The sequence below is a fragment of the Genypterus blacodes genome, unplaced genomic scaffold (assembly GCF_046128005.1).
Source record: "Genypterus blacodes isolate CSIRO-AG114 ecotype Tasmania unplaced genomic scaffold, CSIRO-AGI_Gbla_v1 ptg000107l_1, whole genome shotgun sequence".
NCBI lineage: Eukaryota > Metazoa > Chordata > Actinopteri > Ophidiiformes > Ophidiidae > Genypterus > Genypterus blacodes.
This window is the reverse complement of record NW_027466911.1, coordinates 1,403,896-1,422,436: the sequence shown is the minus strand read 5'-3', so window position 1 is coordinate 1,422,436 and position 18,541 is coordinate 1,403,896. Positions and strand designations below refer to the sequence as shown.

Genomic DNA, 18,541 nt, shown 5'->3' with positions numbered 1-18,541 from the left:
GAGAGGAAGATCCTTTATCTGAGAGGAAGAGAAACCCCCAGTGTGCATAATCTATAAAGAAACATGCGGATCAGAAGCTCTTCTTACATCGCTGTATCATTCTGTCTCTCCCGTCCCCTCATTTGTCTTCTTCCTGGCTGCAGTGAGACGGACGCTGAAGAGCGGTCTGACATCGGAGGAGGCCAACGCGCTCGGCCTGTCCAGCGGTTCAGAGATGCAGGTCTGAGGAAGATCCTGGATTCTACTGGAAGGAACATCTGGAAGCCCTTTCACTGCCCCTCCAAAAACACCGACACCCCCAACCTGGCAACCCCACTCCACGCTGGTTTTTGGCACAAACAGACCCCGCCCCCTCCTTCTCCCTCACTTGCGTTGATGAGTTGATCTCATTTTGATGTGTTTGGTTTACGGAGGTAGAGGAAAAGGCTTCATCGATACAAACCACTAAGCTTTGCTGTCGATCTGCACTCCCGTAGTCTCAATTCCTCCTTTGAACGTAGTTTCCCGTAGGTTCCCCTGGGCAAAATCTTGAGTGTTTGGCCCATTTGTGCACGAATCGCCGCGGCCTGGAGTTGAATCTAAAGTGCTGGACGGGCTAAAGTACAGGGCAGAACCAGAACAACTTTAGCCGGCGTGTACAGAAGGTATCATTGTGTTATGTACTACTATGTATGCTCGAGAAAGTGCTCCAATAAGGACTAATTGCACTGGATGGAAACGTGGGGAATGTGAAATCCTCTACACTGATGAACCACTCCAGACATCCCAATCTGAAAACACACTCACTTACTTACTTACTTAACCAGCCATTACACAGTAGCACAGTTTCTCTTTCAGGATGTCAGATCTGGCACACGGATTATCTGTAAACGTTTAGAGGATGAGAGAAGATGATCTGAGCAGAAGTAACGCAAATATGCTCCGAAAGGTGCGCAGAAGGAGAATATGGAGTTCCAGCGGTTCAGTTAGCAGGTGGGAGACGAGATGATTACCACTAGTTCCAAATTGACGCTCATCCCGCAACCTTTCATGGTTTTTTTCTTCCCCCCTCCTTTCGCTTCAACCAACTATAGACATGTTGCTTTATGTGAAGTTTGGAGAAACGCAACCTTGAGAATGACGTGTGCTTATTTGAAAGAAACGTACGTGCTGCACATTTGAGAGTGCCTTTCAGAGACATTTTTATTTATTGAGACATTTTCAGGGACGTATATAATCGAGAAAATGTTACGACAAGGGTTTACCGAGAGGCGCGAGGGCCGATTATCGCAACGATTAAAGACGGATCTTGCGAGCTGTGATTTAGTTGAACCAGTGTGTTTTTTGTTTTTTTTTTAACTTGGCAACCCATTTCTGTTACGTCTTGTGTGTTTCATGCCCGGGGGTCGGAATAGTTTGTCTTACATGATAGCTTTAAAAGAATTTTGTCCGTTCAAAGGTTACGCACATTTAGCTGTATCCTGTTGCCTTACTTTAGAAGAATACGGGCGCGTGTTGTTTCCACACGAGTAAAACACAAAATGAGGCCAGGCCAAATTAATGGCATCACTGGAGTTCTCTCTCATGTACAGTATTCCTATTTCTTTAACTTTTGAATGTGATCAAATTTAACGAGAGTAGTATTATGGATGCACATCAAATCTCCATATTTTATACAATTTTAAACATTCTTCTGTATCGATGTGAATAGAGGAAGAGCCCGCGTTTGGCATTTGGTTGAGCTCATTGTGCTATGAATTAATTTGGAATGGCCTTGGCTCCACGTGTAACACACTTAATCCATTGCTTGCATGTTGCGAGGGTTTAATCCCGTCCACTCGCAATTGTTCACTGTGATGGAAACGTAGCCATTATGGGGAAAGAGGGACTTAAGCACGACATCACCATTAAGCTGCATTAAACCCACACCAGCAATACATTTCACTTTTCTTTTACAATTTACTGAAAACCTGTTCAGCACCTTAGGCTCAGTGTGTAGCATGTGACTTTGATCTGAAGAAAAGAAGACGTGAAGTTAAGGGGGAGAGAGCTCATCGGAATTCTAAGATTGTACTGATTTTTGTCAAAAACGAGACAGATATATGTAAAGTAATATAGGCAAATGCTGTAAAATGATGTAAATGTCATGACAATGTCTTTTTGTGCATCTTTTGTTTATGCTCCATGTGTAGAATAGTGTATTATAGACTAAAAGCAGTATTATTCTAAGGATAATTTAAGCAAACCGTGCATGGTTTAAAAAGAGTCGACATGTCTCACTTCTGCAACACACTAACTGGGTTCGCTTCGATCCTCAGAGCTGGAGGTTGTGTCTGTGTGTGTGTTGTACCTTTTCACTTCACAGACTTGAAACGTACAGATATGAAATTCACGAACTCGTCCAGCGGAATCCATCAGAAGCCTTTGAGTTGCCTTCATTCAGCATATTCTCCTAATTTGAAGTTAGTCGAACTCAAACACACACACATAGACACACACACACACTGCTTCCTGTGCCATAATGTCACTGTGGAACTGGAGACACAAGTTGCAACACAACCAAGGCTTTTTGCAGCGTCCCTGCCTGCAGCGAAAACTGTAACGACGACATTAAAAAGGCTCATAAAAAAAACCAAACATCTTCTGCATTGTTTTTTTTTTTGTTTGTTTCTACTGTTTGCCCTGAAACATTAACAACATTCCTCTGGGGGGGAACAATGTGTGAAGAAACAAAGCAAACAGAAAAACTTAAGCCTCTTTATTTTTAGTCCACACAACCCATGCTTCAAGTCACTTAATGTTGGAGGTCGATCAATACAGGGTGATCTGATGTTTACACGTGGTTGTCACACTGACCTCATTTGGTCTGTTTAATATTCCTATATGTGCACAGGTTTTCTGGTTTTAATGTGATTAAGTTTCGCTTGGAATAAATTGCAGAGACATTATGGTGAAAAAAAAAGATGTCTACCTAAAAAAAAAAAAAAAAAAAAAAAGTGGGGAGACGGTAGGAAAATGCAACCGAGCATCAAAAAAAAAAAAAAAAAAAAAGCACAAAAGAAAATCAGCTGAATCAGTCTCAGCAAATCCAGTGCAACCCAAGACACGTTCTGCTTTAGCTGAAGACTCAAAACAAGGGCACATATCAAAAATTACATTATTCGTTTTTTCTCCTGATCAAATTCAATATCAAATTCATCAATGTACAACAATTTCCCTGAACAATTACTTTTGCACAGTACCTTAGAATTGTATAGATAAATTACAAAATGGAGTATTCCCTTTCCTCCAGACAATGATTTACTTTGTAAAACCCTGAATGGCAGACAGGCAAAGCTCTTTGCATTTCATATTGCTACATTTTTAACAAAGGGGATTTCATTTTTGCATAATTAAGGTTTGTGGTTTAGAGTGTCTGCACCGAAGAGTCAAATTATCTCCTAAATAGCACCAAAATACAAACGCCGGGCCATTTAGCGGCCTGGCGTTTGTTAATAGCATGTTTTACAAATAGCAAATGTGCAGTGCAGTTTAAAAATTAGATTTATAAAACGGCAAAGTAAACAACACTACGTAAAGCTAATCCTCAATCAACTGACAAGTCTGGACTTGGTGAACATGAACTTGTCTCGCACAGCAGGTTTCGCTGTTAAGATGTTACACGCATTTTCTGAAATGTACACAAGTACACTAGGAGCCGTTTCTCGAACACGGCCACTAATGAATGTTTGTAAAGTGATATACTTTTTAAATGTGACATTAAAAAAATTATAAAATGGAGAAAAGACTACATCTTTAATGCGTACTCATGTCAATGTTACCTTCATTTTAAAAATAGGTTTCTACGCTCTGTTCAATTCAGCTGAAGCTTATCGTTTGTCTAAAAAGCTTATAAAATGATTACCCAAATTTAATCTCCTGTGAGTGAAAGAAACGTTGAAAATTTGAAAAATACTTTGTCGTAGTTACTCATGAAGTTATTTTGTATAGCACCAGCTTGTAGGTCACGCCAAGCCTTGGGTTTGGTCTAAAGAGCGAATCTGTGCTGCACTAAAAAATAGTGAAACGCAGACAGCAGTGAGACAAACTGACAAATCTTCAAAGAACTTAAAGTGCAGTCCCACTCCAGCACATTCCCAGACCTCAGCTATCTAAACCCAACCACAGTACAAATCTGTCTATGACAACTGATGGGGAGCTTCAAGCATTTCCATAAGGAAAGTGTCAATAGGTGTGTCACCAATAAGCTTGAAGAAGAAGAGATGCTCCAGGCACTTCAAGCCAATGGAACGCAGTGCAGGCAGCCTGAGGAGGAGCTTCGCAAACCTGCCAGCACAAAGACACGAGCCAGGGAGGTTACACTGTTCCCCAATTAAGCAAATGGGGAAACATAACGAGCGGCCTGTGAATTGTTTCCATGGTGAATACGTGATGACATAATTCAGGACACTTACCTTCCCTGCTGCTCTGGGTATTTCTGTTTGCAGTAGGATTCCAATGATGCATAGACTTTTTCTCTAAGGAGCTCCACCTCACCGGTGTTGGAAAGCCCTTTAGCATCTACGACATACAACAATATTCTCATAAGGGACGCTGCCGTATTAAGAAGGGGAAAATCTTTCTTAATTAGATGTCAGCACAGTGCCTCGGGCTGTCGAGCACCTGGGTTGAATAGGACGATGGCTCGGAGGCAGCCCAGCTCTGTCTTGTCCATTTGCATATCTCTCATTTTATTGACGAGCTCGGTGAGAACCCTGAACGACAAAAAAGATTTGAGGAAGGAAGGTGGACGATGCAAGCTACGGCAGAAAATACAGGGGGACATTATTTCCTCACAGAGGGAAATTACCTGTCGAATATGGCGCCGACCTCTGCACTCTGCACACTCTCCCTGTGTTACATCAAACCATTAGATAAGAAATATTTAACGTTACACAAATACATCTGACCTTTCAGAATCGGAATAATCACAATCTGTCTCTTGACATTGGCGTACCTGTCAAAAATGGCACCTACTCCGGCTGCGTGTGCGTTGTCCCTCTGCAGCTCGGAGGTGAGAAGAACTCCATCCTTCAAAGCGATGGAGCGGTGGGAGAAGGAGGCGATGAGGAGCTCGTTCCACCCTGACAAACACAACACAGACAAGACGTCTCAGCGAGCGGCCCCAGCGCGGCCCGGGACTCCTGCTGCTGCAACCACTCGGCTTCGTGACCCTCGTCCCTGGACACGAAGCCCCAAAGGGACGTCTCTCCACACAGGGATGGTTCTGATGTCACTTCAACTAAAACCTCCAAGGAAATACACTCTGGTACAAATTCAAACTCAAATGTGCTTCATGGAATCTCAGTCAATTAAGACAGAGAGAAGAAGTGTTGTGTTGTGTTTGTCTTGCTGGGCTGACAAATCGTTTCTGTGTGCAGCGAGCGTGTCATCGTGTTAGTCTTTGTAAAGTGGCGTGACTGTGATGTTTGGAAGGAGATTTTGCGAGAGTGGAAGAATAAAACAAGATGCTTCTCTCCGTTGAACACTTATGTCAATAAGTACTCTTCATATATATTATGTGATCATCAGAGATTGAGATTTTCCAACACGCAAATACAATAGACTTTTCATAACACTCAATTTTGTAAGTGGAATCTTAGTCCTGCGGAAATAGAAAATATTCTGTGAACTCTCAAGGAGCGTTTGCATGCGGGTCGCCCGACAGTCGCCGCTTGGTCGTACCTGCACGCAAGAGGATCACTTGGTCGTCGAGGGGTAATTCAGAGAAATGCGGGATCCTCTTCGCCCACTCCACCAAGGCAAACAGCTGTTTATCTGCAGTCTGGCAGATGTTGCTGACTGCATCATGGGGCTGAAACCAAACAACACAAAACCGTGACTTCCCAGAAACGCATCTAAGATAAATACTTGCAGTAATTATTGTAACTCTGTACTTGAAAAACATATGAGGTTATACAAAAAATGTGATCCAAATGCTTTAAAGAATCCAAGAGAAACACTTTACTGTAAGAGTTAACCCATAGAAACCCTTTGATTGCCAGGTTACGGTCACTCACAGAGTTGGCTGCGGAGCCTTCATCAGAGTGAAGCTCAGTCTTCTGCTCCACGGCGGTTTCTGCCTCCAGGATCTTCTCCACGGGCATCTCCTCGTTCACGCCGACACTAAACTCCAACTCTCCTTCACGCTCTCTGTTCCTCTGGCGCTCCTCTTGCACTGCTGCACCACACAAAGCACGGAGATACAAAGGCGGCAGGGGGAGAGGCATCAAAGGAAGGTTCTCTCCTCGCCGAACTTTCTCAGTGACTCGACTGGATCAAGTGGACTGGGGTCTAGCGTCACATTTATTTGACTTTCCTGCATTATTAGGCTACATTAGATCTTTGATGTCTGGGTGTAATTAGTTTTAGATTTTCCCACACAGCCCCTGTAGCACACCTGGCCGTTCAAGGAGAGGGCCTCTCCCATTTTTCTTCTTCCTTCTTTTTTTTTTTTTCCCCTTGAAAAAAAAAAAAAACCTACCGCCATATGCTTAGTAAAGATCACACCTGAAGAAACAGGCCTGTAGCAGACTTGTCAGACATTCCTACAGCTACAGGCAGATCAGACAGAAGTACAGCGAGAAACGGGCATGACGAGATAACAGCGAGAGAAACAGAATGTGCAGACTGAAGGCAGCAGCGTGTGTCGACTAAAAATAGATCAGATCACATCTAAGCGAGGAGGCGCCGCGTTTGTACATGTACGTTTCCAGTGCATGTGTTTAAGGGACTGGGAATACGGATCTACTGCTAGGCACACAGAGGCGTTTATTACAACCTGATGCATAATTATCTTTATTATTGTTGTTCTTATTAAAGATCTGTAGTTTCACTCGCTCAACCCTGACACACCCTCGGGCTGGAAATACATTCATGCACATTTAGGTCGTATCACTGCAGTCAGACTTCAGACTTGTGTGCCTGTCACGCATGTGGGTCGAGTGTCTGGAGATATCAGCTGCCATTCAGACTTCTACACGACGTCGACTCCGGCGGGGAACTACGTTAAAGCCTGAGCCACTGTGCAATATTCCACACGCTGCTGGAACGCCACCGTTGAATTTCTTGGCGATCTATCTTGAATAAATGTATGCGGCAGGCTGCGATCCTGATGCCTTACTGCTGACACGGCGGAGCAGAATGACGCACTTGGAGGATTTCAAAAGTATCTTAACAATGCAGGAAGAATTTAATAACATGCTCTTCAACCTTCTTGCAATTATTCAATTAAGAAATAATTGAATAATAGGAGGCTCACTAAGTGCCTGCGGTGAATGCCAATGTATGACTGAAACATATCTTCTAAACATATTTTGAAATGGAGTTATGTTTTAACTTTATGACAGGTTGCAACATGCATAATCACAATTATATGAACTCTTGAGACTTCACTCTTTTAACTCTTGCATACCTTCCCTCTTCATGCCCATGGCCAGGCACTTCTGGTACCGGCAGTACTGGCAGCGGTTGCGCTGCCGTTTGTCAACCAGACACTCTTTATTATCCCTGCAGGTGTAGCTCAGGTCTTTACGGACAGTTCGTTTGAAGAATCCTTTGCAACCCTCACAGCTGTACACTCCGTAGTGCTTGCCTGGAGACAACAGAAGGTGAAAAAGTGAAACGAGTGACACGGGCTACGACTGAGGTCATCGTAAACTCAAACTACAGCAAACGTGTGTATTTCTATAAGCACAGACAAGGGTTTAGAATGCAAAGAAGAAAGAATGCAAATGCTCTGACAAAAAAGGTCTTAACCTCACGAAAACTGCAATGACCTTAAAAAAAGCCCACAGCCACTCTCTAAACCTGCTCTGCAAACATGCACTCACCAGAGGAGCGGTCTCCACAGATGACACACAGGCGTTTCTGAGACAGCATAATTCCTGGACTGTGTGCGGACATAGGCCTTAACCCAAACGGAGGCTTGATGTCTTCCGAGCTGCTGATTGAATGCATCCCTGACATGGGCGCTGAAGAACTAATCTGGAGGTAAAACAGTGCGAAGAAAGATTAAAAAAAGACAATGTGCTTCTCGTCTGCAATACCAATCAACACGCCTGGCAAGATTACAGGATTCTACCAACTCCTCGTCAAATTGTATTTTAAATTTGAAGCAATGGTTTGCTTCTTATTTCCATTTCCAGATAGACCTCCCCCACCCCCCCCTCCCACTGTTGTATAAGCGATTCAAACCAAGCATTAGTCCCCTACTCTTGTCCACTGACATGTCTGTAGTGATGCACCCAAAGTTAGTTGACCCCAAAATAGTAACATCTGCTTCATCTGAACAACAACAGTAGTATCCCAAAGCTATCGCAGGTTAAACTGCCATAGCTGAATACAAATGTTCCCACAATGTCCCCGGTCCTTTCTGCTTTCACTCACCTGGCTGTTGCTGATGGGCCCAAATCCCATCGAGGGCGTGACCACAGGAGAGTTGGGTGAATGACTAATAACTGAGAAAGGGGAACCCAGGATGTTAGTGGGGCTGTTGGAGGCTGAACTGATGGGCTGCTGGGAGGACATGGCTATCAAGCTACCCGGCGGAGAGGATGAGGACCCGTCTGAAGGATAACCTGAGGGGGACGCGACAAATCTTCGTCAGCATTACAACGGGGCTTTTACTTAAAGCAAACATAGCAAACATAAGTATTTGTCACGAGCTGAGGAAATGTCCTGCATCATGTATTTTTAATGAGCCTGTTGATTTAGAGATGAAGCTTATAGTCACAAGATGCCATGAGGTTATGGGATTAAAGGCAACAAGAAGGTTAGGTGGCAGTGTTGTATGGTCCACTGAGCAGGAGAGGGATCTGATTATTGGAAGGAGATATATTCATTCACTAATGGGTTAGAATGATTGCAAGTTCATGAACCTAAAAGGTTAATTTGACTAAAAGAATTAATGAATGGCACAAGGTTAAACCAGGGTATTAGGAAAGCAGAGGTTACATTTGTGATTGGAAAATGTTTTGAGTAAGTATATACTCTATATATTACTGCGCTGAATCGCATTATATCATGGAATAGACATTACCATAAACACAGGCAACCAGTACAAATTTAGACAGCTGGTCTCTTTACAACTGCTGCCGTTTAAACACACAAGTGCAGATGAATAACTGAATGTGTACATATGCAGAGATTGATTAAAATCTTCACCGTGGAGCAGGAAAAGTGACATACACACATAAGACACACAGAAGCTTAATGCTGATGGTTGAGCCCCATTACCATAACAGCAACACAGTACAAAACGGAAAGGAGCAAACAGTTATGAACGTAACCTGCTAAGCAATCCATCCCAGGCGAGCGATTTGATCGATAAAAATGAGAAAACCGAGTCCAGATTCTAAGTACAGTAGTAACGGGAATTAGCCAACCGGGCCACAGAGCCTACAGACAGACAGCAGCTTAGCGACTTAGCTGGTAGCTGATCGTTACAATGACACTCTGACTTCTGTGCCTGTGTTTGGTTTTACTCGCTGGTTTGTTTAGCGTCGCAGAAAAATACAGTTTGACTCATTTACAGCTACAGTAGCTAACCAAGCTACTGCAGCGAGCGACACACGGCGATGTTTCCCTGCAGTTGTAGGCTAGCTACATGAAACCATGGCCGCAAATACGCAGTTTGGTGTCGATATGTGTATTTAAAGCAGAAGTTTGATCCAAACCCGCTGCTTTTGGTCACAGCACGAAGCTTTTGCCTCAGTGACGCCGCGCGCGGTATCGTTAGCTAGTTAGCAACAAAGGTTTCCTGCTTACGAGCGGAGCAGGCTAGTTACTGTTAGCAAACATTAGCTAGGGCTCCCATAAACCGGACTTGCGTTGCATTCTTATACATAATATGATATCTAAATCAATAAACACCAGCCCCGCACACCGCCGAGGTGTAAGCAGTTGGGACGTTAGCTCGACCTTCATCAAAATACTTCAGCAAACCTGCACAACTAACCTTTATCTCGAAGCCTTATCTCGACGAGATTAGCCTGCTAGCTATAATTGCGGCTAGCAGTGAGGGGCTAGTGTGGGTAACGCTGCTGGAGGAGCTCAAGCTAGCGATGCGAAGAAGAAACGCACAAATGTAGCGATATGTGCCGCACTTTAACTCACCTCACACGCCTTCAACGCATTATTGAACACTGCGAAAGAGCGTTTGGCTAAAGACAGCAGTGGCAGATAAGAGGCCGCGGCTCACACTGAGTTTACTTCAACTTGACGCTGTTGTTGTTTACACAGTGAGGAGGCCATGATGGCTCCCGGCCAGTCGCTCTGTGCCTGAGCCAAAATGTCTCACGGGACCACCCAGAGGAGCAGACGAGCACCCCGCGTCTCAGCCGGCCGACTATCACCTCCAAACACCAGCAGTACATTCGTCGTATTTATTTTCTCATTTTGTTTTTCCCTAATTTTTTTTTTAAATACTAATACTCCTGGATTTTTATTTCTTTTAGGTTTTAATGGAATTTTATCATTTACACGTATCTAATCTTATGAATAAATAAAAACCCGAACAATTTCATAACATTTTATAGTTATTATATTGGTGACATTTGTATTAATTCATTTTTATTATTGACAAATTATTTCCCTTCCTTCCGTCACAATATTACTATATTTTCACAGCATTGTGAAAATATAGTGAATTCTTAACAGCTGACAACATCACATTGCATTATTTTGATCACAATGGAATCTGAGTGTTTCATCTCTTGTTGTGATTTTTATTAAGAACATAACTGAGATGATTTGGATCATCTCTCACTCACTCACGAGGCTGTCAGAGGAGAAGTGTAATTCTGCTCTCCTCACTCTTTCCTGTCATGTTATTTTTTCGAGATGACGACAGACCCTGACACAGTGACAGAAGGAAAAGGAGGAGGGATCCACACAAGTCTAGAAGGTCCTCAACAAAGTAGACCTTACATCTGATATAGTACTTTAATGTTCTATTTGTTTTTATCATTGTAACATTGAACAGAGCTTCTATAAATAACTTTTATCTATTTATTCTGTTTGCCCACTTAGTTTCGTTAATATATTCAGTTTGTTCGTAAAACTTTAAATTCACAAATTTAACTTCACTTAATCCCTCCTTGTGTATTTCCATTGTTTGAATTGAGGCACTGAATTTGAGCACAGTTGCACGTACCACCAGTTTGAGAACCAGTGATGTTTGTGCACATTTTTTCTGTCATTTGTCCCGAGATACAAAACAATGCTGCTCACCTGTTTTTGCTGTTTTTCATCACATGTACATCACCATCATCATTTCATCTCCACAAACCAGAGAGGAACTTGAAAAACCGCTTCCTCTTTCACCACCCAGCTGTTCCAAAGGAGTGTCTCTAAACTAGACAAGTTGCATTCTTATCTACAAACCAACAAGTGCTGCGTTGGTCACATCAGCTCATGACTTTGTTGTATCACAATATAATCAGAGGGACCTAATTATTCTCTTTAGATTTCTTGGGAAAATTGAAGACAGACTCATCAAAATGAAAAGGACTCAAATTTGGTGTCTTCTTCTGTTTATATCAGGTTAGTGCCTTTTTTTGATTTATACACGGTTCCTCATATCGGATTTTTTTTGAATATGTACTAAGCTTTAACACATTGTCTCCTACAGGATTTTCCCCTTTCATATTTGGATCATCAGATTTTAACATTGTTAATGTTTTGAAGACCTATACAGAGGCAAAGAGCTTTTGCAGAGAAAACTACAATGATTTAGCAACAGTTCGCAACATGGCAGATATGAAAGATTTGACCACTTTAACTCCAAGTGACATTGCCAGAGCCTGGATAGGACTGGAGATTGGAGACACAAAGAAGTGGCACTGGTCTTTGCCCGGGCAGAAACTGATTTTTAAGAAGTGGAAGGAAGGAGAGCCTCAAAATGAAAACGAAGATTCTTGTGCCGTAATGAATCCAAGTGGTGAATGGGCTGAAAGGGACTGTAAAACTAAACAGAGTTTTGTTTGCCATGGTGAGTAAAATGACTACACTGATTTGGAATGTTGTTTAGGATGCCACAAGTCATAGCTCAATGTAGGTCACCTCCATGTTCTATTTGATTGAAGGATTGAATATTTGGATTTGCAGGACAGAGAGGTACCACTGGGCCCATTTATATGGGTGACAAAAAATCATGGAGGGATGCTCAGAACCACTGCAGAGACGACATGAAGCTGTCTGACCTGGTTAACATCCAATCACTAAAAGAGAATGAGGCAGTGCATAAAATGGCCGAGTCAAACACTGTGTGGATTGGACTGTTCAGTGATCCCTGGAAGTGGTCTGATGGAAGCAACTCATCATTCCGATTCTGGAAGCCAAACCGGCCTAACAACTTTGAAGATCAGGGTTGTGTTGCTGCTGTATTCAAAGATGGTGGGCAGTGGAATAACCTAAAATGCACAACCAAGCGCAGATTCATTTGTCAAGGCGGTAAGTAGGTGTTTTTGCTTTGGGTATTATAACATATTCTTTCTCTATCAGCCAAATAATGATTTAAAATGAGTGTCAAGTTATTTTTAGTCAAGTTATGTTAACTATCATTGTCTGATCATTTATTACTCATTCCTACAGCAAGAAAATCCACTCCAACGCCAGCAACCACCAATCAGACAAACCTGACCACAGCTCCGAACACCACAACTCTGGCTACAACATCATCTCAAATGACCACTGCAAGTGCCCCTACTCAGCAAACCACTGTTAATGTAACATACGAGGAACCTTCGAACACAACCACAGATGTTAGCAATGCCACAACCCCACCCATAACCTGTGACGCTGCCACTTATAATCGCTTGCCCCCTGAAAACAGTCCAGGTACAGTGCATTGGGTCACATTATCAAGTGCAAACCATATTAAAACTAGTTTTATGTTGGATAAATATGCATTGTGAAATTATATATAACACTTTTTTTGTGTTATCCGCCCAAAGAAAAAGTGGTACTGATCCAGAAAAACGTGTCATGGATGGAGGCCCTGAGTTACTGCAGGATGCATCATGCTGACTTGGTCTACATCACCACCAAAGCATTACAGGACATGGTGGCGGAAAAGGCAAAGAATGCCACGTCATGCCACGTGTGGCTCGGACTACGATACGCCTGCAAGTCTGACTTTTGGTTCTGGACCAAGTTATCCCCAGGCTGTTACCAGAACTGGGCTCCCGGCCACGGACCAGAGGGGCTATATGGCTGTGGCGCCACAGGTGCTATTCAGACCACTGGGGGGCAGCAGTGGGTCGGTTTGGCTGAGACAGCAAAACTCAACTTTCTCTGCTATGCAGTGTACTGAGATAAGCCTAGAAAGACTGAGAGCACAGACAACTTCGGAAAACTGAACTATTGTAATGATGTTAATGCTGTTATTAATTTCACATTGAATTCAATGTCACATGAAAATAGTAGACTTTGACAAGTGCTGACATAGATATCAGGTTATTTTTTTTACGCTTAGCTAAACCCTCTCTGTGTCTAAAACATGCTTATGACATCACACCTTACCTTTGTTTAAATACAGCTGCCTTCTCTATTGTTCAGGTTGAATTTCATTGAATATGAAAACCTCATGCAGAGTGTAGGCGTGCACATTCACAGTCATGGGCAGCAAGAGTAATGTGAGAACATTGATCTGCTCTCTGCCTTTCACTGGGGGTTACTATTTGCATATTGACCCTTGGGATAGGCCCCAAGATTGTCTTTTTTCACACCACCAGTGTGTGCCCCCAATCCAGACTGCCTGCTGCCCTCACTGACCTGACCTTCACTAGCAGCCACATGGAAGACAGAGCACACAGACCCTTACCTTCCTGTCTGCACCCTTGAGGTACATACGGACCGTCCATACCATGGGATGCTGCAATGATCACACGATCAAATATCAGCTATCAGCACTGTAAGCTATGACAGAAATGAATGTGAATTGTGTATCATTGTGAGAAACTTATAAATATTTCCAATACATTTTGCTGTTGTTCTTTGTTCATTCTTTAAAACACAATACATTAGTGAGCAATTAATGACTTAAGGCTTTAACTGTTACTTGGTACATGTTAGAGTCCATATTTCCTTTTGGAAAATGAAGAAATAGATATCAGTTCAAAATATTATATTTCACAATTTAGTATTTAGTAAAATACCTTGCACATATTTAGTATATATTTTACTTATGGCAACATGTGTTATATGTATATTGTATCATCTTTTTGTATTTTTGAATCATCCCTGAGTACCCTGAAAAGCTCTATTCAAACAAAATGTATTATTATTATTATTATAAAAGAATAGGGCCATGTACACTTTAGCAAGTGACTATCAGTGATTCCAATTAACATTTTTTTTATTTTGTTGTGGCTAAGGCTTTAAATCACCATGAGCTTCTTCTATAATCTCTAGTCTAAAGCATTCCTGAGGGCCCGTTTTCATCTTAATGTATTGGCACGTTTTTAATAATATTCAGGACAAGGAGAGTGCTGATGATGACTTATCAGTATCAGTATATTATAGTTTCATAACAGAAATGTGATATAACTCAATACAGACCTTGGAGAAATATATATATATATTTATATATATAAATAGTTTACTACACTGTTATTGCTTTCACAATGCGGATTTGGTCACTCGTCAATTACCACGGACCATTACACATGAGTGTGTCATAGCTTGCTTTCTCCCTGAATGGACATTGGTCAGTGAGCCTCCCATCAGTTCAATGTTAATGTCCCATTGGGTCCAGTCAGTCAGTCCCTGGACGAGCCCCCCACCTTCTTTTCTCACCCTCATCTCCTCTTGTGTGCTGTCCAGCTGGCTCTGACCTGTGACCCTTTCACCCTCACTCCTGACCCTTGGGGACATTCCCACGCCACACCCTTTTGTGTACATCTCTCCCCGGTAACCTAGTGGTCACTCCCTCCACGGTATTAGAGATTATAGTGGTAGACATAATTCACTTTCAGTGCGGTAGTTGTAATGCAACCTAATTTGCCTTAATCCCAATTCAAGTACATAGACTGAAAATCCACACAAAAAAATCACATGCAGGACAAAAATTCAATTAAACGACACAGAACTGTTAATGACATTAAAACCTTGACTGCAATGAACTGAACTGTGCTACTTTAATGTCCAAACATTCAATTCAAATGAATCTATTTCACTATTTACTCATATCCAAGGGAATATCTGAGGTTGCTGGTTTTTTTAAATGAGTGCAAACATAAAGTTTTAATTCTACATATCTTTCTACCTGGCATGCGCACTCCTACCACTCCCTCGCTCCCCTCCATTGAGTCTGCACCCCTTCGTAGATCCCTCCTTCTTTTCCTTCTGTCACTTTCACAGTTAATTGTAGCAAAAGAGATTTTCTCCTTTGAGGCCGAGTCTCTTAGGTAACCCCAGTCCTGCATGAAATGAGATGGATAGAGGGGAAGTGAGAGAGGGGGACATGGACAGGCAGACTGAGCAAGCAGCAGTTGAGGATGGATGCAGAGGATTGCGGACTTTACAATAATGACAAAGTTAGATAGTAAGACGGAGTGTTAGTGGTGTTTGAACACAGGGCGCCTTACACCAGCTGCATCACCGGACTATTAAGACCAGATAACTGACGATATTTAATGTAAGTATATGAGAGTTATTTCTTCCTTTTTTAATTGAAAAAACACAATTAATTCTTTAATCAATTTTTCATTTTAAATTTAGATAAATTACTAATGTGAACATAATATGGAGAATTATAATCTGAAACAAAAGTGTGGATTACACAAAATCTAGTTTGGAGAAACAGCTGCTCTTGGATTGGAATTTTCCATGAATGATAAAACATTATTTTGACGCTTCAATCATTTTGCAGTACACAAACAAGTTTATTTCTAAAAATGTGTTGTCACAGATCTATTTACAGTGTATTTTTTGACCTCCTTCCATGACATCAACTCATCAAACCATCCATCCATTGCAGGTTTTACTTCCAGGCTGAGAGATGCTACGTTGCTGGTCATTCCAGGCTTTAGCAGGGAGTCTGGTGTTGATTGTCCAAACGCAATTCTTGTATTTCTTTTCTACATCCAGGAGTTGTGGATGGACATCATACCCCCGGCTCCCATCACTTCCACAGAAACTACAAAATCATACAGAGAGCAACTATGTGTGCTAAAAGGCCCAACATTCATACTGTGTGAGGACACGAGTGTCAGCATTGACGGTGATTTAAGTGTTAACCTTTGTCTCGTTCATTTTTTATTTAAAGGGATTTGTTGAAATTTGGTTAGGATTTTCACCAGAATTTGTCATCAAATATGGTAGATTGAGAACTTAATTAAATGACTAAACTGTAATATCTGTTATTAAAAGTGTGTTTGCCTGTTTTTTTAAAACTCACTTCACTTCAAAATGAGTTGTGTGGAGGAGCTATTTCGATTCCCTGAATGCTGGCTGGTTGACAAAGTGCCATCTTCATTATCAACTGCAGAGAACTAGCTTTCCACATTTGATGCTACAATACACTCCTTTCTAATACTGAAAATGTTGAAAGAACAGTTTTGGGTGAGTCATGATGTAATAAATAAGGCTAAGGATGCAGCTGTTTATGTGGGTTAAAGCTAATGGTTCACCAGATCAGTAGACATAACCTTTGCCTCTCACATGTGGAGCGTTATTACGATCAGGAGAAGGAGTGCGGGAATACACGGCTAAATGACCGAGTGCCCAGTAGGACTTACGAAACAGGGTCACAACACACACACACACACACACACACACACACACACACACACACACACACACACACACACACACACACACACACACACACACACACACACAAGGTTTGGGTGAGTTTGAAAAGTGGAGATGAATGTAACGGAATGTGATAGAAAGTCCTGCTTGCCTCATTTCAAAATAAGAGCATGCACAACACAGCAACATCACAGGTAGCTTGGATTAGCTAGTTGGATAGTTTAGAGATAACTGTTTACAAAGCGAATAAAGACATAGCTAGCAAGTTTTATAAAATTACTTTATCGTTACAATTAATGACTTAAATTATTGCTAAAGCTCAAGATGCCGCGAAACTGTTGAGCAAGGGCTTATGCTAAAGTTTGGCTTCAGTGTGTTAGCACTCACGTTACAAGATCTATTTGTTTAGCTACTTTGTGAAGCTATAATGTGTCTAATTGTTTTACTTTGTGAAATTATTATTCATTTTCCTATATAATACATAATGATAATAATAAAAAAATAATACATTTGAATTTTAATTGAGTTTTTCTCTGCTGGACTTTCAAATGAACTTTAAAAAAGAAGAATATTGTCACATATAACATAATTTCATTTACTGTATATATATTCATTCTTACTCCAATTTCTAAAATGTTATTCCAAATATATTTTTTACATTCACCTAAGCGGCAGGGGATGTATGGGATTAGTATGAGTGATAATATTATCTAGACCTCACATCAAATAGCTCTAAACATTAACTCATTTCAAGACATTTACTGGATGCATTCTGAATAAATCTTTCAAAAATACCTGCATGATGATTTTGGCCACTAGATGTCAGAACACCTTCAAAACATTCTTGAGTTCTGAGCATCAAGGCCTTATGTCGTTCCAGCCAAATTAATCAGGCTTACATTTACTTGAGTCACTTCAATGTCGTCCCATCAGTTTGTTTGAATAACACAGAATAGCAGTGCTGAGTTACAATCTGTCCATCAGGAGGGTTCTCTCACAGTTAAAGGCATGTTGGATCTACTGACTAACATACAAACAAAAGTGAGTTACTGCCAGTATGTCTACATACGTTTGCAACTTCAGTTATACTCTGAAGAAGACAATAAATCATAGTTGTGCATTCTCTCAACTCCTCCTACTGTGAATACGCAGTGCATCAATGCAAGCAATTAGGTCCTTGAATACATCTTTACTGTCTATACTTGTATAATGGGGTATCATTGTTACTGCTTAGTTCGAAGCCTGAACAGAGAATAACAGGTCATTAATCAGACAAGGGGACAAATAAATTATGGGTTTGCTTGAGTTTTGCTAAATTCCAAAATAATTTTGGTTGGACACACAGAGAAAGAGAGAGAGAGAGAGAGAGAGAGAGAGAGAGAGAGAGAGAGAGAGAGAGAGAGAGAGAGAGAGAGAGCTGCAACACATTTATCATTTCATGTTGTATAAACTTAAAGAGGTAAATATTCTGCTCATGCTTTAAAATTGAGCTGCTGTAGTTTGCACACATACATTAAAACCATATAGATGCTTGATCTGAAAATCATTGATTAACTGTTGTTGAATGTAGTGATCAGGCTGAAACTTCTGATTTCTTGTAAATCACATGATTTGGGGGAAATTGGGCCCTGACCAATGAGGGGGCAGCTACACATTGTGAAACAGCAGACAGAACTACCAACACACATTCCATGGGTGCAGGCCAAGTACCAATAGATCACTGCTTTTAGCTCTATGAAGGAACACCAGTTAAGTGATGTGTAAT

At 41.5% G+C, this 18,541-nt stretch overlaps 4 protein-coding genes across 7 annotated transcripts in view; 2 read left to right on the top strand and 2 right to left on the bottom strand.

The window, feature by feature from the left end:
* Positions 1-3,043, top strand: part of fhod3b (formin homology 2 domain containing 3b) — a 79,450-nt gene extending 76,407 nt beyond the window's left edge. Inside the window, exon 25 of the mRNA XM_076160619.1 lies at positions 144-3,043. Within this exon, the coding sequence (XP_076016734.1) occupies positions 144-226 (83 nt within the window). The 3' untranslated portion in view covers positions 227-3,043. The remainder of the gene's footprint in view (positions 1-143) is intronic.
* The window catches only part of LOC143008753 (CXADR-like membrane protein), a 249,425-nt gene that overhangs the window by 197,421 nt on the left and 33,463 nt on the right, over positions 1-18,541 (bottom strand). The gene's annotated exons all lie outside the window — the stretch shown is intronic.
* On the bottom strand, positions 2,723-10,312 carry LOC143008750 (retinoic acid receptor RXR-beta-A-like). 4 transcript variants are annotated; one of them, XM_076160638.1, is made up of 11 exons: positions 10,135-10,312; positions 8,407-8,597; positions 7,851-8,004; positions 7,433-7,612; positions 6,039-6,199; positions 5,704-5,833; positions 4,976-5,102; positions 4,829-4,870; positions 4,642-4,733; positions 4,434-4,539; positions 2,723-4,305 (listed from the first exon to the last, which is right to left on the bottom strand). In XM_076160638.1, the coding sequence occupies exons 2-11, from the start codon at positions 8,545-8,547 to the stop codon at positions 4,158-4,160; spliced, it is 1,281 nt and encodes a 426-aa protein (XP_076016753.1). In that variant the 5' UTR covers positions 8,548-8,597; positions 10,135-10,312; the 3' UTR covers positions 2,723-4,157. The 4 variants fall into 4 exon arrangements, with proteins under 4 accessions (XP_076016753.1, XP_076016754.1, XP_076016751.1 ...); XM_076160639.1 differs by lacking the exon at positions 10,135-10,312 and adding an exon at positions 9,977-10,067; XM_076160636.1 differs by lacking the exon at positions 10,135-10,312 and adding an exon at positions 9,309-9,583 and having other exon boundaries at positions 6,039-6,196.
* Positions 11,374-14,001, top strand: LOC143008749 (macrophage mannose receptor 1-like). Its single transcript, XM_076160634.1, has 5 exons — positions 11,374-11,562; positions 11,651-12,010; positions 12,127-12,471; positions 12,613-12,858; positions 12,975-14,001. The coding sequence occupies exons 1-5, from the start codon at positions 11,520-11,522 to the stop codon at positions 13,331-13,333; spliced, it is 1,353 nt and encodes a 450-aa protein (XP_076016749.1). The 5' UTR covers positions 11,374-11,519; the 3' UTR covers positions 13,334-14,001.